Source organism: Magnolia sinica, chromosome 1 (assembly GCF_029962835.1).
Source record: "Magnolia sinica isolate HGM2019 chromosome 1, MsV1, whole genome shotgun sequence".
Taxonomy (NCBI): Eukaryota; Viridiplantae; Streptophyta; class Magnoliopsida; order Magnoliales; family Magnoliaceae; genus Magnolia; species Magnolia sinica.
In genome coordinates, this window is record NC_080573.1 from 102,590,245 (window position 1) to 102,612,564 (window position 22,320).

At 44.2% G+C, this 22,320-nt stretch overlaps 1 protein-coding gene across 1 annotated transcript; it reads left to right on the forward strand.

Moving 5' to 3' along the window:
- Positions 1-18,440: 18,440 nt before the first annotated feature.
- LOC131252774 (pentatricopeptide repeat-containing protein At1g25360) lies at positions 18,441-22,072 on the forward strand. Its single transcript, XM_058253465.1, has one exon. It carries the CDS (start codon positions 18,611-18,613, stop codon positions 21,020-21,022), a length of 2,412 nt encoding a protein of 803 aa, XP_058109448.1. The 5' UTR covers positions 18,441-18,610; the 3' UTR covers positions 21,023-22,072.
- Positions 22,073-22,320: the final 248 nt, after the last annotated feature.

Genomic DNA, 22,320 nt, shown 5'->3' on the forward strand with positions numbered 1-22,320 from the left:
AGTTATACAAATGAGTCAAAGAGAGCCAAATATCAGATGCCAAGGGTACAATGCAATATGTAAATCCTGCTAAGTCCGTATAGGACATATAAGTGTAGAAATATAGTAACCCAAAATGCTAAGTACTACGGATGCAATGTAATATGTGGTGCGAATGAAATGACCATGTTGGAGTGTGAAGTCAGGATGATAGTACGTAATATCGCAGGCTATGGGGTCCACCACAAGGGACTTCTATCCAAACCAGTCACATACCTAAATTTGGATAGTCAGACTTAATGTGGTAAACTCCTGATCTCAGGTTAGTCGCGCGCCCAACCGAAATCCTGGCCATGCGAAGGTACACGTAACAAATAGTTACGCACCACCAGCCCGAGTGGATAGTGAATGAATGAATGAATGAATATGCAATTCCTGCTCAATAAGTCCACATATCAGTACGGTTACTCTCTGAAAAATCACCGGGGTCTATTACACTCCAAACCAGATTGCCGCCCCATCGCGCGCAACAAGGTGAGTGGAAGAGACCTCACTATCCGCCTGCCAATATCAGGCCCGGTTCGTCGATAGCGGACCTATTCCTCGAGCTGGTCAGACTTAGCCTAGCATTGCCCCCTCCTCTCGGGCAGGTAAGGCCGTACCCCCTTCCAACCGACCATGGCACAGTGGGAGATGCGGCCTAATGGTATACGGCCCTCATGCGCTCATGCATCCACTCGATCTAGACGTTGGAGCAACCTCTTGAACCAAGAGGGTTTAGGGACTTTCACCCAGGGATATCTATAGCACCCCATGTAGAACAGATTTTCGGTGTCCCGTCGGCCATCCACGATATGCCTGTGGAGGCTACAGCCCTGATGTCGTTAGGGCACACAATGCAAGATGCATGAGTCATACAATCCAGTCATGTATCAACCCTGTGCATACCGTGTGCTCATGTGAGATAACCTCCGCCTATCAGGGAGTCTCATAACAATCTGCCTAATGAAATATGAAATGGTCAACCACATCTTATAATAAATATGCAGATGATGCGTATGGGCATGTATCATGATGTTATGTAGTCACATACTCATAATCGGTATCAATAACCGGCATCGACAATCGACCTCGATAATGTAGGCATTTAACCAACATTGCCCCTGAGGAATGACCCTCATAGATCCTAACATATAGTGGACCCATGACCTCACACAAGGGCTAAATATACAACACCATGGGCCTCACTTAAGAGCTTAATACACATCACGATGGGCCTTTCACATGGGCTTAACATACATCACAATGGGCCTTAACTACGAGTCGCATATACACTATATAGGTCTCGACAATTGAAATCGGTCAATAATCGGAATCAGCAAATCGGTCACAATAAACAGCCTCGATCGCTAATCGAAAATCTGTCAAGATAAACGGCCTTGATCGCTAATCGGCAATCGGTCAAGATAAACGGCCTCGATCGCTAATCGGCAATCGGTCAAGATAAACGGCCTCGATCGCTAATCGGCAATCGGTCGAGATAAACGGCCTCGATCGCTAATCGACAATCGGTCAAGATAAACGGCCTTGATAATTGGCACCGATAATCAGTAGATAAACAAAGCGGGGTCCATAGGTGATCAGCCGATTAATCATAGTATAAAGATCGACACTCGGCCGTGGTTAAATCAAATCTGATCGATCGCTAATCGACAATCGGTCAAGATAAACGGCCTCGATCGCTAATCGGCAATCGGTCAAGATAAACGGCCTCGATCGCTAATCGACAATCGGTCAAGATAAACGGCCTCGATCGCTAATCGGCAATCGGTCAAGATAAACGGCCTCGATCGCTAATCGACAATCGGTCAAGATAAACGGCCTCGATCGCTAATCGACAATCGGTCAAGTCAATCGAAAATCGGCAATCGATCATGATAAATGGCCTCGATCGCTAATCGACAATCGGTCTCGACGCGAGGCGAGGTCCATAGATGGACGACCGATGATGGGCCAAACAATATCAATGGGGCCCATTCGTTTGGGTTAACCTACCAGAGAATGATGAGAATGGGCCTAACTAGGCCTAATAAAATGTCACAATGTGGACATTTAACCATCACTGCCCATCAATGTGGACGTTAAACCAACATTGCTCCCAAGAAGTGGCCCACATATGGTTAAACATATAGTGGGCCCATGGCCTCACACGAAGGCCTAATACACATCGCAATGGGCCTCATACAAGGGCCACATACATATCACTATGGGCCGCATCACGTGGACCTCGAATACATCACCATGGGCCTCAGATACATCACATTGGGCCTCGAATACATCACATTGGGCCTCGCCCATGGGCTTCAAATACACAATAAGTGGGCCCCGCACATGAGACTCAAATACAAAACAGGTGGGCCTCATCACACGGGTCTCAAATATATCGCATGGGCTTCATACAACAGGTGGGCCTCATATATATATTAAGTGGGCCCAATGGGGCAACCCATGGTTTAGCAAAACAAATGGACAGCGTGGTTGAAACATGTCCATCATGGTGGCCCCACATGCCGATGGGTGGTATGGTAAATACATACATCACGGCAGGTTCCCACACCACCCTGGACAGATGGACGGTTGGAGAACCACATACATTCAAGTGGGGTCCACGTCCTTAAGCATACGGATGATTGGATATAACAATACATCATGGTGACCTCACGCCACTCCTACAGATGGATGGGTGGATATGGAGCATATACATCAGGGTGGGTCCCACGTGCCATGGATGGAGCAAATATTCAACATATCATTAAGGTGGGCCGCACAAGTAGGCGGTGTGGATCATCAGCCAATCCGCTTCACAGTGGGTGGGGCCCACCAGATATATACCTGAATATATTTACAAATATATATATATATATATTATAAGTTTATATAAACATATGCTCCAGCGCCCAGCCCTGGACGGGCAACCTGGATAAAAGATACACATCATGTGGGGCCCTTTGGATGGACGGTGTAGATCAACACATACATCATTGCAGGGCCCCACAATATCATCCAAAACTCTACCCAGCACCGTCCAAACACTGTGGATGGTGTGGATGAAAAACATGTAACATGGTGCGATCCAGAGCACCTCACACACGTCATGGAAGGTACCCACCGCCCAGCAGCTGCTGGATGGCTGGGATATAGAATACATTATTCAAGGTGGGCCACGAGGGTGGGGTCCATGTGCTGGATACAACACACATGCGGATAGGGTGGATCCAGCAGATGGGTAGCGTGGATGCAACAGATGAATGTGGACCCCACGTGTGGACGGCTGTGCATCGAACACATACAAGTGGGTCCCACGTGTCACGTACAACATGTCCAGCATGCCCAGCACATGCAGCACCGTCTGGAAGGTACCCACTGCCCAGCAGCTGCTGGACGGCTGGGATGATGCACATCATCATGGAGGGCTGCCGTGGGCGGACGGTGCAGATAAAACCGTACCTCGTGATGGGCCCACAAGGCTGGTGACGTCACTACAACATGTATATAGCTGGTGTGAGATGCACCAGCCAATCCCTTCCAGGCAAGTGGGTCCCACGTGGGGCCCATCACATATAATAATATATTTTATTTATGATTACTATATGTATATTAACATACATATATATATATATTTAAACTACTCCAGCAAATCCGTTTGCAGCTGTGTATCTCAAAGTGGGCCCCACCCCCACGTGGATAGCTTGGAGAAAACATATACATCACATGGGGCCCATGTACGGACGGTCTAGATAGACCATAAACATCAAGGTGGCCCCAGATGAATGGTATAGATGCAACACGATCAGACCCTCTGATCGTTCTATAATCAGTACAGCAGCTATTAGCTGTATAGGTACATCAGCCAATCCACTCAAACGGTGTGGATTTCACATGCAGATGGAATCCACCATCCACAGACGGTGGATGGCTCGGATGAAAGACATGTCAGGTGGGTCCATACAGACAGGCAGTGTGGATGCAACCCACGTAACTTGCTGATGTCATACAGCAGTGGGTCCCACCTAGCAAAACAGATAGACGGTCTAGATACAGAATAAATACATCATGGTGTGTACCACCGTCCAATAGCTGGATGGTGCATACAACATATATATTAATGCAGGCTCCACCATCCACGGACGGTGGATGGTATAGATGACATGCAAATGTCAGTGGGTCCACACGTGTGGCCCACATGCTCCAGACAGGCTGATATTTATGCCTTTCCTTCATCCAAGTGGTCAGCAGGGGACGACCCTGCTGCTGTTGCTACGGCGCAGGCCACAACCTGCTGTTGATATGAACCGTTGAAGCGGCAATACATTACAGTAGGGATAAAGCCCATATGTCGCAATGGGGTCCACGAGGGTCGCCCACACAGTTTTGGGTCAGTTGATATTTGTGCTTTCCCTTCACACAGGGCTACTGGCAGGCTGGACGGTCTGCATTGCTAGGTCTGTCCAGACCGTGGGCCCAAGCCTGAAATGATCTCTCCACATGGATGGCGTGGATCTACTCAGATCCTCAAGGTGGGTCACACATCAAGAGAGAGAGAGAGAGGGAGACAAATGTGAGAGAGGAGGGACCCCGCCACTATGGGCCCTCCCTATACATTGCATACATCAAGATGGGTCCCACCATATGTGGGCCCTCAAATCATCAAAACGTCACAATCAAATCATATAAAAAAAATACACCCACCTCAAGATCTCTTCGTCCTTCTTCCATTAACGCGTTCCATAGCTCCAAAGAACAGGATCCAATGGTTGAGATGAGGCTTTGATGGTGGAGATGGGAGGTAGGAAGGTGGGCCACACCTAGCTCTCATGATGTTTGGAAATGCCTTGGACGTTGGCTTCTCTCCTTGGGTTGCTTGGAATGAGAGAGAAAAGAGAGAGAGAGAGGTGATGTAAGAGAGAGGGAGAGATGGGTGTGATGGGTGAAAAGGTGAGTGATGGGTGTACTTTGTGTAAGAGAGTGTTGACTTTAGGGGTTGCTTGGGGATGGGGTGATGTGTACTTGACATGAGGTGTGATTGATGGGATTGATGGGACATGATTTGAAATCTTTCTTGGGTTTACAAATGCGTGGTGTTTTCTCGAACTGAACGCGGGCCCACATCTCCTTGCCTGGGTATCGCTTCGACGCGCGAGACGTGGCATTGGAACCGCGGCGACGGCGCGGTCGCTAGGGTACAAGTCTCGGGTTAGGCCGACTCTGGTTTGCAGGACTCGGCTTAGGATCGCGCACAAACGTCGGGTAAGGGTCGAAGGTTATTGGAATTCGATCGGGAGGATCGCAGGAACCTACGGAATGGTACGGAGTAGGATACGGGCCTTACAGTTATGGTTTAGGTTTAGGAAATCGGTTCCAAGTTTGGGATTGGGTTTAAGTTTGGGTTTTCAAGTTTAAGTTTAGGTTTAGGTTTAGGTTATCACTATGGGACTACCCACGTGATACATGTTCACTGCATACGCACGGCCGAGCCACACCAAAGAAACCAGGTCGGTCAGCGTGCACTGACCAGACTTGCATTTGGATTTCAAAGGGAAATTGACCATACTCGCCTCGAAGTTTGGGCAAATTACCTAGAACGCTACGACACTCCATATATTTCCTAAAGGGCCTTCAGACAGCTTTTGGAGATTGTTTTGGTGAAAATACCCCTGACCTTGATTCAGTAGTTGCACGGTTTTAGGGATTAAGAAGTTACGTTGTATTTAATACTAATAAAGTGATGTGTATAAAATCCTTTTCGTGCATGAACAAGGACTAAATTCGTGGGGCCCATATTAATGTATGTGTATAATCTATGTCGTCCATCCTTTTTATCGTGTCATTTTAGGGCTAGGGCCCAAATATCAGCCTGATTTAGAGCTCGTGTGGGTCATATAATAGAAAATAATGGTGACAATGGAACCCACTATTGAAACTTTCTAGGCTCACCATGATGTTTGTTAGAAGTGGACATTGTCCAAGTCAGGACTTTTTTGGGCCCACACCGAGCTAACCGACAAGGTGGATAGAACAGATCTCTCCATTATTGGCCTCAGGCTATTGTACCAATGACTATCATTTCCTTTGGTAGTAAAGGAAATGAACATGTAACAATCGCGACCTGGGAAAACTACGACCCATGACAACTACGACCCATGACAACCACGACCCATATAACATGAGAATTATGACATTTACTACATTACAATCACGACCCTTACCACATTACAACTACAACACAGGTATGGGACATGGTTGCCATGTTATATGGGTCGTGGTTTTCATGATGAAAGGGTCGTGGCTGTCATGAGGTAAGAGTGTGGTTGTCATGCTATGCGGGTTGTAGTATTCATTTTATAGGCCTTGGTAAGGACCAACTAGTGGGGCCTACATTGATGTATGTGAGTGTCAACCACGACCCTTACCTCATGACAACCACGACCTATTTAACATGACAATCATGACCCATGGAAACGACGACCCATTACAACCACGACCCATATCACATGAGAACCACGACCCCATATTACATGACAACTACGATCCATGACAACCACGACACATGGGATTTCCCATTGATGACTAGGGGCGTGACATCTCTGTCATTGAGCTACAGAGTTGATTGGGTAGTGTATCACAAGATATCTCTGGCTCTCATGTTATATGGGTCGTGGTTCTCGTGTTATATGGGTCGTGGTTCTCATGTTAAATGGGTCGTGGTTTTGTATGATATAGATCGTGGTTCTTATTTCCTGCTCTCAAATTGCTTGAAACTACGACCCATACCTCATTACAACTGTGACCCATATAACATAACAACCACGACCCATACCTCATGACAACCATGACCCATATAACATGACAACCACGACCCAAACCTCATGACAACCATGACCCATATAATATGACAATCACGACTCATATATCATAAGAACCACGACTCATACAACATGACAACTACGACCCATATAATATGATAACTACAACCCATTTAACATGAAAATCACGACCCATATAACATGACAACCACAACCCATGACAACTACGACCCTTACCACATAACAACCACGACCTACATAATAAAAAAATAATAGTGATTATTGAAAGTTTCTAGGCTCACTGTGATGTTTGTTAGAAGTGGACATTGCCCAAGTTAGGACTTTTTGAGCCCGCGCCGAGCTGGCCGACAAGGTGGATGAATTAGATCACCCCATTGTGGGCCTTAAGCTATGACACCAATGGTTTGATAGAAAAGAAATTGAACACGTTGAAAACCATGATCCATCCAACATGACAACCACGACCCATATAACATGGCAACTATGACCCATGCAAACCATGACTCAAATGGGCCATAGTTGTATGGATCGTAGTTTTCATGTTATATAGTCATAGTTGTCCTGTTATATGGGTACTACAGAGGCTGTCAACACCAGATTCGGCAATAGGGAATTTTATGAGCCCGGTTTCCGAGTTTGGGGCGTGACAATATGGGTCGCAGTTTTCCTGTTATATGGGTCGCGGTCGCAGTTGTCCTGTTATTTAGGTTGCAGTTGTCCTGTTATATGGGTTGCAATTGTATGGATCGCAGTTGTCATGCTATATGGGTCGCAGTTATCATGTTATATGGGCCGCAGTTGTAGTTGTCTTGTTATTCGGGTCGCAGTTGTCCTGTTTTATGCGTCGTGGTTGTATGGATCGTAGTTGTCATGTGATATGGGTCGCAGTTGTTCTGTTATATAGGTCGTGGTTGTCATGGGTAGTGGTTATCCAATCACCATTGTTTTCCTATGGTCTGAAATTCGGGGGTCGAGCATAACTCGGCTCCCGAGTTCCAAAACATCACTTATGCAACATAATTAATGAGAGATGTATGTTGACTGTATTAGTGCATAAACATGGGATAGATTAAGCCAAAACACAGATATGATTCAAGGATAAGTGAATAAAGCAAGCGGAAGACTTATAGTAAAATATGTGTACAAGTGTAAGTCCTTGAATTACATATACAACCAGATCGTGTAAAAGTGTTATTTATCAAAATTTATAAGTACAAGTTACATCATTTCAGTTCCCAAAAATAGTAATCCCATAGATCCGCGCAACAGGCCGAGGCTCGCTAGAACCCGTCAGAGCATATAGGAGAAGGCGGCCTCGTCGTCATCCAGCTCCCTCTGCCTCGGACGTCGCATCCACATCTGCAACATCGGGGCCTAAGACAGTCTGGTGGGTGTGAAACACCGCCCGAAACGTGGGAGTGAGTGATCAACTCGGTGGAACAATAAGGCCTTTGGTTAACATGCTTTATCGGTTCAATCAAAGCTTGATAATGATAAAGCGGGACAATTAAATAAATCCTAAGTACTCTTGTTAATGCGGTATGAATGCAATATGATGCGTGCCCTCACGCGTACACCCTCGGCGTCTTCATCTTACGTTACGCATGACATCGCCTCAAAGTGCGCCACATCTACAAAGCACATGCAAATGCGGTGCATGGATATGATTACCAAGTTGTTATTAGTCCAATTCATACAGCAGGATTGGGAAGCTAAGATACCTTCCTCATATCACCATCCAAACAGTGATCCATACTAGGGTCGTCAATCCTAGACATCTCATACGATCATATAGTTGAGGTCGTAGCAAAGGGCTCGTCACCAATCAATGCACGCCTTTCATGCCCTTACTACCACAGATCGGCTCGTCACCTCCTTGCGGTATCCAGGTATGCTCGAGGTCACTACAAAGGGCTCGTCACCAATCAATGTAGGCCGACAGCACGAATATAGTGTCCCATACCACCATAATCGGCTCACGAGTTTAGTTGCTCACTGGTCACTACGGGGAGGCTCGTCACCCCAGCGTAGGCCGACAGCTCGACCACGGTGTCCCATACCACCATGTCCGGCTCATGAGTCTTAGCGGATCAGGTACCATGGTTATTAGGATTTCACTTTGGTAAGTTCGGTACCCTAGATTCAAGCGATGGCGTCCATACATGGTTAACATACCTCTGGACAATCGGGTTAGTTGACGAACTTGACTAGCACGGCGCACGTTGAGTTTAAGCGACATAGAGTGCGCAAACACTCGCGTGTCCAAACCACTGCCGCCAACTCTAATACGACTCGGGTTCGTCTAATGCGTCTCACGTGGCGAAAGCAATCTCAACCACGACCAAAGGGTCAATTACCGATTTCCTGGACTAAGGCATAGTCCCAAACATCCTACACTACGACAAATATTCATATGGAATGTAAAACAGTAATGGAACAACAACTCAAATCATGTTACATACACATCTGAAGAATATCAATTTAACATAAATGTGAGCATAGGAATGCTTGAATTTAAATAACTTGGAATGTAAATGCGTAAGGGAAATCATGCGCATCCATAGAAGTATTGAGAATCACTTCTCAACGCCTGCATTTAGTGTAATCAGTTACACGTAGGTCATTCATGCATTTCTACAAACACTTAGCATCCATGGAACAACATACATGACGTATGTTGAAACACATGCACTTAGACATTTCCTTTTCCCAAGGAGTTGTCATACATGCATCCAGCATACATACATGACCAATAATCATGGCAAGCACAAGTGCGTATTTTATACGTATACGGTACTTTATAAATACACTTAGAATACACAAATCTCAATATAGCACATGCATATCAGGAAAGCAATGTAAACATAACATTTGACATGTGAAATCTCATCCATAACAAGAATAAATCACTAACGCTGGGATTGAAAGCCTTGAAAACCATAACCTATACACTTAAAGTCCGCAAATTAAGCGAAGATAGTACAACCGAACTGATTTAGACGAGTTGTCTTCGTCCACGGCGCAAGAATACCCTAAAATAAGGATAGAAATGAGATACAACAACACCAAGTCTAATCTAAGCTCTAACACAGGTTAGGGTTAGGTTAACTTACCCCAAAAGAACTCAGAATCGTCAGAGGAACGATTCAAAGTAAAGGTTCAAAGGTGAAGAAGAACAAGGAAGAATCAAGATGATTCACCAACCAATCTCTCTCACTTCCTCTCTCTTTTCCACTCTCTTTCCAAGCTAGGGTTAGAGAAAATTCGTATGGAAATGAGAGCTAGGGTTTAAGGACTATATATAGGCCTTAAAATGATGGAAATAACCCGGTCAAGGTATACTTAGGTTATAACCAAAGTACGCCTTTCTCGATCCAACGAAGCACTTCGGTGGGCCTATAATCACGAAAGGTCGGACTTAAGCTCATGACCATGGATCTAGGTCAGGTGAGTTTTCATACCGATCCGGCTCTTCAGATCGGCCGTGGCGGACCACACTCAATTCAGCGGTCACGGAAACTCGATCGAGTCCACAAGCACTAGGATATGCATGGGCCAACATCCTGATGAGAGGGTGAAATTGGGTCAGAAACCAACGGTGAGATAGCTTAAAATCGTCGCGCAAGCGCACGACTCAATTTCATAAAAAGCTTATTAAATTCCAACCGTTCTCACACTCTTTACTCGAACTCAACCAAATCGACCGAACATCGGATCGACTTGATTTTTGAGGTGAAGACCAAGCCCAACTCGGTGACAACAGGCTAAGATCATCGCCATCGGACTTTCGATGCGCGGTCAAGGTCCGATACGGATTAAAATTTCCCAGAACAAGTGGATTTAGCGATGGATCCCGGATTTTCGGAGTAACGTAGCGCTCACTAATGCACGTTTAGAGCCATGCGGATACAATTTAAAGTGATTGATGCGAATTTCACAAGCAATCAAGTAAAGCACTAACTACCCCAAAACAACTACTTAAGGAAAGATTAGCACAAAATTTCCAAGGTCGTTACATTATCTTGTAGTGTGGTCCACTTGAGATTTATATCCTTCTCATTTTTTATATAAAACTCTAAAATAATCTATAAAAATGGATGAACGGAATGGATGTAACACATACATAACATCATAGTGGGCCCACAAAGCACCGACCACCAGCCACGGGGCTGTTAGCGGTGGGAGTAGCCAATCCATTTCCGAATACAGACATGGATTAGAGGAAGCAGAGCTATTAGCAGCCGAAGTAGCCAATCCGTTTCCGTCACGGATACGGACGTGGCAAGTTATGTTTGTCTAATCACGACCAAACCGTCCATCCATTTGGCGAGTTCGTCTTAAGGCTTGATATGAAAAATAAGACAGATATAACTATCAAGTGGACCACACTGCAAAAAGTAGTGGGAGATTGAACGTTTACCATCTAAACCCTTTTTGGGGTCACAGAAGTTTTGGATCAATATGAAATTTGTTTTTCCTCTTCATTTAGGTTATTGTGACCTTATGAACAGATTTGATGGAAAATAAATGTTTTGGTGGGCCTTACGAATTGTTTAACGGTGAAAATTATTATCTTTGATGCTATTTGTGGTGTGGTCTAGATGATCTTTGGATATTAATCATTTTTTGGATAATGGTCTAAAATGATCTCTAAAAATATATGAACAGTGTAGATATAATAAATATATCACTGTGGGGCCATGTAACTTTGATCTACTTTGAACCCTTCGTGGAACTCGGAGCTAGAGCAGATTTCCTGGCACGACACGTACCTATAGGGCCATGTAACTTTGATTTACTTTGAACTGTTCACAGTCCTCGCACGACACGTACCTACAGGGACGGACGTGGATTTCCTACGAAAGCCTTTAGCAGGAAGTTTCTGCGCAAGGATGCGCGATGCGGCCCACCATGATGTTTGTTAGACATCAGCTCGTCTATCCCTTTTTGGAGCTCATTTTAGGATATGCGACCAAAATTGAGTTGGATCCAAAACTCAAGTGGGTCACGCAAGCGGAAACAGTGGAGATTTAGTGAGCGCCGTTGAAATAATCTTATGGCCATTCGTATCGTGATTTCTTTTTTATGTTTTCACTTCATCCCAGTGGAATGACCTTATAAAGGGTCTGGATGTTATATAAACATGAAGGTGGAGCCTAGAAAGGTTTCAACAGTAGAGATTTCTGCCCAAGTTTTCTCATCCGTGGGTCTACTTGACTCTTGGATCCGGCTTGGTCACCTGGTCTAAAATGATCTCGAAAAACGGATAGACGGGGTAGATGTCTAGCAAACATCACGGTGGGCCCCACCGTGCATCGTGCAGGAACTTCCTGCGAAAGGCTTTTGCAGGAAATCCGTGTCCATACATTCGTGAATCCCATCCAGGTAATTGCAGGAAGCGGATTGCCTACTGAGTAACGTACACTAACCGTACTGAGTAAACTCTATACGGCCCACTGTCGTTCATGCATGGTATAAACTTCGTCCAAAGAATAAGACAGATCCAAGGCTAGGGTGGACCCCACTATAGAAAACAATGGGCAGAATAACACCCACCGTTGAAACCTTCCAAAGGTCCACCATTATGTTTATTTGAGATCCAACCTATTTATGTGTTAACGCAGACATGAAAGAAGGGAAAATAAGAATATTAGCTTGATCGAAAACATTCCTGGCCCTTAGAACTTTTTAATGGTGTGCGTCACTCTCCCCACTGTTTTCTGTGGTGGGATCCTCTCAAGCTTTGGATCTGACTCATTCTTTGTAACATGGCTTACTATGATCTCTCAAAATGGATGGACGATGTGGATATAAAATATACATCATGATGGGGCCCACATCACTTGATGATGTCACTTCAAGAAATCTACTGCATGGGCTGGGACGGGATTGGGAAGCGGATTGGCTAGTGTATTGACGTCAGCAAGTTCTGTGGCTCCCATGACGAATTTGTTATATCCAAACCGTCCATCCATTTTGCAAGCTCGTCGTAAGGTTTGAGCTAAAAAATAAGACAGATCTAAAGATAAACTGGACCACACTACAGAAGTGTTGGATCAAGCTTATATTTATTTTTTTCCTTTCATCCATGTCCTTGTGATCATATAAAAAGGTTTCTATGGTGGAAATCATTATTCCAACTGTTTCCTATGGTAAGGTCTACTTGATCTTTGGGTATGATTACATTTTGGATCCAACTGCTAAAATAAGATGGAAAAATGGATGGACGGCATGGATAGACCTCATACATTCACGGTGGTACACCAGCCAATCCGCTTCGGTTTCCAACGCGGATTAGAAGTTAGTAGTTGTAGGAGTCTTCAAGGAGTTCAGATTTCGAAGACCACGGGAAGACTATTTTAGTAAGTCATGTTACTTGACTTACGCATCCCAATATACTTAGGGATGAATGGTCTTATTGGGCCCATTGTGATGTATATATTTTATCCATGCCGTCCATTCATTTTGAAAGATCATTTTAAGGAATGAGCCAAAAAAATGAGGCATATCAAAGGCTCATGTGGACCACACCATAGAAAGCAGTGAAATTGAAAACCTTTTGGGGCATGACAACCACGACCTATATCAACCACGACCCACATAACATGACAACCACGACCCATATAACATGCTAACTACAACCCGTGACAACCACGACCCGGATGACAACTACGACCCATAAAACATTACAACCACGACCCATATAACATGACAACTACGACCCACAACCATGACCCATATAACTTGACAACTATGACCCATAACAATCAGGACTCATATAAAATGGCAACCACGACCCATATAACTTCACAACCATGACCCATATAATATGACAACCTCGACCCTTGCTACATGACAACCACGATCCATTCGAAGGGTCGTGGTTCACATGCACAATGGATCGTGGTTTTCATCCACAAAGGGTCGTGGTTGATATTTGACCCTACCCCTAAAATGACACAACAAAAAGGATGGGCGGCATGGATTATTCACATACATCAATGTGGGCCCATTTGGGTCGTGGTTTTCATGGGTCGTAGTTGCCATATTATATGGGTTGTGGTTGTCATGTTGCATGGTTCGTGGTTTACAATGTGATCACTTCCTTTTCTACCAAACAATTGGTACCATAGCTTAAGGCCCACAATGGAGTGATCCGATCCATCCACCTTGTCAGCTAGCTCGCTGTAGACCAAGAAAGTCTTGACTTGGGCATTATCCACTTCTAACAAGCATCACATGAGAACCACGACCCATATAACATGATAACTATGACCCACGACAAGCACGACCCATATAACATGACAACTACGACACATAACAACTACGACCCTTACCACATTACAACCACATCCTATATAACATGACAACCACAACCCATATAATATGACAACCACAACCCTTACCACATTACAACCACAACCCATATAACATTACAACCACAATTAATAACTACGACTTGTGACAACCACGACCCGGATGACAACTACGACCTATATAACATGACAACTACGACCCATATAGCATGATAACTACGACCCGTGACAACCACGACCCAGATGACAACCACGACCCATATAATATGACAACCATGACCCTTGTTACATGACAACCACGATCCATTTGAAGGGTTGTGGTTCACATGCACAATAGATCGTGGTTTTCATCCACAAAGGGTCGTAGTTGATATTTGACTCTACCCCTAAAATGACACAACAAAAAGGATGGGCGGCATGGATTATTCACATACATCAATGTGGGCCCATTTGAGTCGTGGTTTGCATGGGTCGTAGTTGCCATGTTATATGGGTCGTGGTTGTCATGTTGCATGGTTCGTAGTTTGCAACGTGTTCACTTCCTATACAGGTCGAAGTCTTCATTTTGATAGGCCTTGGCAAGGACCATCTAGTGGGGCCTACATTGATGTATGTGAATAATCCATGCCGCCTGAGGCCAACAATGGGGAGATCTGTTCCGTCCACTTTGTCGGCCAGCTCGGCGTGGGCCCAAAAAGTCCTGACTTGGGCAATGTCCACTTCTAACAAACATCATGGTGAGCCTGGAAAGTTTCAATAGTGAGTTCCATTGTCACCATTATTTTCTATTATGTGACCCACACGAGCTCTGGATCAGGCTGATATTTGGGCCCTAGCCCTAAAATGACACGGTAAAAAGGATAGACGGCATGGATTATACACATACATCAATATGGGCCCCACGAGTTTAGTCCTTGCTCACGCACGAAAAGGGTTTCATACACATCACTTTATTGGCATTAAATACAATGTAACTTCTTAGTGCCTAGAAAACCGTACAACTACTGGCCAGGAGGGACGGTTCAGATCGTCCGAACGGATGATTGGTGGGCCCCACTACCTAAAAACTGCTAAGCTTGGTGCTTCCACTTGACATTTCTTTGCGGGAGATGGAGTTTGAGTCGGTCAGCGTGCGCTGACTGACTTTGGCTTTAATAGTGCACGGCCGGTGCACTTTAAGTGTTGTGCATGCGGATCCCCCCACATGGGGTCCATTGTGATGTCTATGTAAAATTTGCTCCGTCCATTCATTGTGCCATCTAATTTGAAGGGTTGGGACCAAATTTGAAGCATATCCAGATATATATAGGGCCCCAAATCAGAGATTTGGTGGCTGATTTGTCCGTTGAGCTACTTCTATAAGGATCCAATGGTTAAAATTTGACGTGTATGGTTGATTTATGGTCCTCAGGACAGATATAAAGTTTCAAACTGAACGGATAATGGGAGCCTTGTGATCTTGCATTCTGGATGATTTTCAGGCCTCTTCATCATTGATCACGTGATTTTCTTGAATTTTTGGCATGTAAATCCTTTGATCTTGGTTCCATGGGGTCCGTCCCTTGCCTTGGTGCTTCTTGAGCATTAAATCCATGCCTTTAGCATCCTTTTCAGTCCATGCTCATAAATTCACCTTGCAACACAAACACAATTAAAATAGGGTAGTATCATGTTCGTAAAAGTAGGTAATAACTGGGGTCTAATATGCAATATTAGACCCTCAACAATATGATTCCGTGCCACCACATTAATAATAAAATTTATATCATTGAAGGCCGATCAACACGTCTGACTTATCATTGGTTTATTTAGTGCACCAAAAATGAGTGTAAACAAACATGACCTGTACATCAAGAACAAAACTTTGCTTGTAACCAAACATGGATGGGTTAGGGTTGCTCAACCAATCAGCGATGTAGAGTTGTGCTCTATAATATAGTCATTTAAAAAATTTGATTCAGTATATACCACGTGTATCATTTATGATTGCCACCACTTATTAAGAACCTGTCCGAGTATAATATTACCCCTATTTTTGTTTTTTTTTAAATTTTTTTTTTTTTGAATTTGCCCACAACTATCTTCAACTTTTATCGTCCAGTCTAAGCCACCAATCAGACAGTTAAAATAATCCTTTATTCGGGAGCCGATTAGATAATACCCGGGTAATACCTTAGTGGGTGTTACCCTTACCGTGGACCACACCTTGATGATTTGTTGTATATCCATGCCGTCCATCCATTTCTTCAGGCCCTTAGGATGGGTTTTCAAAAATTATGCATATCCAAATCTCAGGTGGACCACACCACAGGAAACAGCCGCGATTGAGTGCCTCACTATTAAAAATTTCAAAGGGCACGTGTAAGGTTTTCGTGATGTTTATTTACAATCCAAGCTGTTGATAACGTCAAAAAGATCTAGATGAAGGGAAAATACAAAGATCAGATTGATCAAAAACTTTTGTGGCTCACAAAAAGTTTTTAATGGTTTTTCATCACTATTTCTAGTGTTATGGACTACCTGATAATGAATCCACTTAAAGGTTTTGGATCCTTCCTAAAATGAAATGCAAAAACAGATGGACGGACGGTGCATGCTCTACAGCGACATGGGCCGTCACCGTTGCAGGAATAGAGCTGGACGGCTGATAGGCCGTCCATCCAAGGTAACAGCCTTCCCTTTATTAATCTGACTTCTTTGTTACGGTCTACAAGAAGCTGCAGGGCCTAACCTTAACCCGATCCGATCCGGGATCGAGTCCGGGTCATCTGACTTGAACCGATCCGAACTCCTGCTGGTCTGAATCGATCCGAGTTCGACTCGGTCAGGAAAACCAAGTCGGATCGGATCGAGTAAGACTTGGTTCGTTCATTTCTTTCAACGGTGTGGAAATCATTATTCCCAGTCTCCTATGGTGCGATCTACTTGATTATTAAATATACTTAAAATTTAATATCAACCCCTAAAATGATCTAAAAAACAGATGGACGGTGTGGATGAACTAAAAAGTTCAAGATGGGCCCCACATAGTTTACTCAGAGAGATAAAAACGTACAACTATATAACTTCTTGAAGAAGCTTTACACTCGCTACATAGCTTCTCGAAGAAGTTTTATAAAAGTACTGCCTGTCTGTAGCTAGCTTGTAGCTAGCACCAGTTGTATAGCTGCTTTAGTACGTGTCGTTCAAGACAGCACGGACGCCCCTCGAGCTTTGAGTTGTGAGAATGGTTCAAAGGAGATCAAAGTTACATGGGCCCCACAGTGATGTATTTATTATATCTACACCGTTCATCTATTTTTAGACATCATTTTAGAGCATTATCCAAAAAATAAATCATATCCAAAGATCATCTGGACCACACCATAAATAGTGGTGGAGATAATGATTTTCACCGTTAAAAAATTTGTAGGGCCCACCATAACGTTTATTTTACATCCAATCTGTTCATAAGGTCATAAGTACTGATTGAAAAGGAAAAATAAATTTCATAAGGTCACACGTACCTGAATGAAGAGGAAAAACAAATTTGATATTGATCCAAAACTTCTGTGACCCTGAAAAGGGTTTCAATGGTAGACGTTCAATCTCCCACTAGTTTTTGCAGTGTGGTCTAGTTGATGGTTAGATTTGTCTTATTTTTTTGGTCTCAAGCCTTATAATGAGCTCGCCGAATGGATGGACGGTTTGGATATAAAACATACCTCATGATCAGACCCACAAAACTTGCTAACGTTACATAAGCCGATCTGCTTCGTACACCATTCTTCGATCAAGCTACGACTCTCTTTCTCTTTCCATCTTTCTCTCTTCCGTACACAACTATATATCATTTCTCAATATATCTCTCTCCAGCAGAGAAATCCAAGCTTCAAAACCTTCTTCTCCGACAGAAATAGAGAGACAGATATAGAGAGATAGAGTTGATGGGCTCAAGTGTATATTGGGCGGGATTGTTTGGCGCCGAACGTAAAGCCTAAGCGGTAAAAGTAATATATATATATATATATACTAATATACACGGTCCGGATCGGGTCGGTTCGGATCCAATCGGATCGGATTTTGAATCAGGTCGGTTCGGAATAGGACCTATCCGGATTCGACCCGAAACTATTTCGGATCTGGATTATGCTACCCGATCCTAACCGATCCTGACTATCGGTTCTGTTCGAATTGGGTTGGATCGGGTCGGATTGGGCCGGTCTAAGGTAACAGCTAATCCTCTTCCCTTTGTTAATCTGACTTCTTTGTTACGGTCTACAAGAAGCGGGTTCGACTTCTACGTGTGAACTGGCACTGCATGGATGGTTATAATCCGCCAGAGTATCAAGGTTCTCTCTTTGATATTTCCCTCCATCTCAGCAGTATCTGAAATGCATTTCTTCCCAAAAAACGAATTCTGAAAAATCATGATTCCAGCGAATCCAGGACATGAAGAAGAATGCCTCCGCATCTCATTTCTCCCAAATCCTCTGCCAAACGGACATTCGGAAAACTGCCAACTTCTACGCAGCCCAGCTCGAGCACATCTGCTGCCCCCTACGCAATGGATCCGGCTCCCTCGCCGGTGCGGTCCACGCCCACATGATGACATCCGGATTCAAGCCACGTGGCCATATCCTCAACCGTCTGATCGATATATACTGCAAATCCAACAACCTGATCTACGCTCGTCGCCTGTTTGATGCAATTCCTCAACCAGACATTGTGGCTCGCACCACTCTCATTGCTGCATATTCGAATGCCGGCGACCTAAATCTCGCACGCAAGGTATTCGACGGGACGCCAGTAAGTATGCGGGATGTTGTTTCCTACAACGCTATGATTTCGGCCTATTCTCGCAACGGCGATGGCCTATCAGCTGTCCAGCTCTACATTGACATGGGCCGGGACTGTCTTCGGCCTGAGGATTTCACGTTCACGAGTGTTCTCAGTGGACTGGCAATTGTAGTTGATAATGAAAGGCAATGCCAGCAGCTACATTGTGCGGTTGTGAAATCTGGCACAGAATCTGTTGTCTCTGTCTCAAATGCTCTCTTATCTGTCTATATGAAATGTCCATCATTGTCGACGGATTCTGCTTGTTTGCTGTTCAACTCAATGCCGGAAAGAGATGAGCTGTCATGGACTACAATAATTACTGGGTATGTACGGCGTGGCAATATCAATGCAGCATGGGAGCTTTTTGAGGGGATGGAAGCTAAATTCGATGTCGTGTGGAATGCAATGATCTCGGGTTTTGTGCATCACGGGCTTATTTTAGATGCATTGGAGATGTTTAAAAGGATGCATTCGATGGGAGTTGTACCTGATGAATTCACATACACAAGTCTGCTCAGCGCCTGTGCAAATGCTGGGTTGCTTCAGCTTGGTAAGGAACTGCATGCTCACATTCTTCGTACTGATCCAACCCCTGACCCCGAATTGTCCTTACCCGTTGAAAATGCGTTGATCACCTTGTACTGGAAATGTGGTAAATTAGATGATGCGCGGCAGATTTTTGATGAGATGCGGGTGAGAGATCTTGTTTCATGGAATGCGATTTTATCAGGCTATGCAACTTTTGGGCGTGTTGGTGAAGCTCGAAGAATATTTGACACAATGCCTGAGAGGAGTCTGTTGACATGGACAATGATGATATCTGGATTCGCACAGAATGGGCTTGGAGAGGAAGGGCTGAAGCTGTTTAACAGAATGAAGGAAGAAGGTGTTGAACCATGTGACTTTGCATTTGCAGGTGCAATCACTGCATGTGCAGGCCTTGGAGCATTGGAGCACGGGCGCCAGCTCCATGCTCAGCTCATTCGGCATGGGTTCGACTCAAGCATTTCTGCGGGGAATGCACTTGTGACAATGTATGCAAGGTGTGGAGTTGTGGAAGCTGCACATGGTGTCTTCTTTACAATGCCTTTTGTGGACTCCGTTTCGTGGAATGCTATGATTGCAGCCCTTGGACAACATGGACAAGGAACCGAGGCACTTGATCTCTTCGACCGGATGTTACATGAGGGTATATCACCTGATCGGATCACTTTCCTCACAGTTTTGTCCGCCTGTAGCCATGCCGGTCTAGTCGAAGAAGGATGCCGGTATTTTGAGTTGATGGAAAACGTTTATGGTATAACGCCTAGTGCAGATCATTATGCTCGCCTGATCGATTTGTTGTGTCGAGCAGGGCGAATCTCAGAAGCAAAGAATATGATTGGAACAATGCCTTTCAAACCGCGCCCACCTATTTGGGAGGCTCTTCTATCTGGTTGCTGCATCCATGGGGACATGGCGCTAGGTATCCATGCTGCAGAGAAGCTCTTTGAGCTGACCCCACAACATGACGGAACATATGTCCTTCTGTCAAACATGTATGCGGCTGTGGGTCGGTGGGATGATGTGGCGAGAGTGCGGAAAATGATGAAGGATCGAGGGGTGAAGAAGGAGCCAGGTTGTAGTTGGATAGATGTTGCGAATAAAGTCCATGTGTTCCTGGTAGATGACACAGTACACCCTGAGGTGCAGCAGGTGTACCGCTTTCTTGAGAGTTTGGGAGCAACGATGAGGAAGCTTGGTTATGTCCCCAATACCAAGTTTGTGTTGCATGATGTGGAGTCTGAGCAAAAGGAGTATGTCTTGTCTACTCACAGTGAGAAGCTGGCTGTTGGGTATGGGCTACTGAAGCTGCCTCTTGGAGCTACGGTCAGAGTTCTCAAGAACCTAAGGATCTGTGGAGATTGCCACGCTGCAATCATGTTCATGTCAATGGTGGTGGACAGAGAGATTGTTGTGAGAGATGGGAAGAGGTTTCATCACTTCAGAAATGGGGAATGTTCCTGTGGCAATTATTGGTGATTGAACAGTGATCGGAGTTGGCATTGCAGTTTTGGAGACGCCGCTACTACAGGTTTTCTGTAAATTATCTGTGACCCGTCTTGGGTTTGGCATTGTCTAGACTGGGAGACGGAGGCATTACATTTTTTTGGCTATTATAACCATACACCACTTACCGAAATAAAACACGGAGGACTGTCTAAAGATGCATCATTTTTGTTTCGTGGAACTTGTTCCTTTTATCTTTGGTGTGGGCCATTTTGGGAAGAGTTTGAAATGAACCTCTTTACAGTCGAACTTGGAAACTGTTCATGTGGAAATTGAAAGCTGAGTGTTAATGTGGCCCTTTTGGATGGTCTTTGATTATTATTCATGGATACCTTGTGAACGATTCATTGTGAGGACTAACTAAAGATAGTTGTAGTTTCAGACAAGCTACTACTTGAGCAGTTTTGATGGGTTTTGTAGATGAGGAGTCTTTAAGTATATGAAGATCTGAAGCCGTAGATGCAGCTTTGGAATATGATTTTTATGGTCTTTTTAGCTGATAATCCTCTTCCAAAGAACTTGCAGTTTTATAGATGATATGAAGCTTGATGCAAAAGGAGGTATCTTGGTGAACAACACACTCTTGAGGAGTTTGATAACAGGGCCGTCATAGGAGTTTTGAAGAAAATTGTTGAAATTATTGAGTGTTTCTTCTAATATGGCAACCCATATCCTTACATGATAGTGATCAGGCGAGCAATACAATCAAACAATAAGCTAGACCTTTGCTCCCCTCATCTTTGTGCAATCTGGGTGTGTGGCAATGATGAGATCTCGACATTGAACATGAATCCAGTTTGGCCTTGCAGATCCTATACTTCATGTGAACTTTCCAGAACAGGACAATGAAAGAATTACAAACGTGTCTCTATGTCCCATGTGCAAGGTAGCTGGAGATCTCAACAACCAAGGTGTAAAGTACACAGGAATTCCAAGGTTTGTTATTTGGAATTGGATGACTGTTGGGTACAAATATACTCAGAAATGAAAAGGCATGAATTTTATTTTCCTTCAATCATTTTTTTTTAAAAAAAAATTGTTATTAGAAGCAACAAATCTATTAGGGAAAAAAATACAGACTAGGGGGCACCATGACCACATGAACAGAGAAGTCCTCTCTCCTAAACCCCATGAACTCCTTTACGGACATAGTCCAACTGCTAACACAGCCCCTTGCACCTAGAAACAGTCTTGCTTTTGTTGATTTTATTTCTTTCTTTCCACATGGACCAATGACAATTAAGAAGCATAGTTTCCATATACCCTTAAAC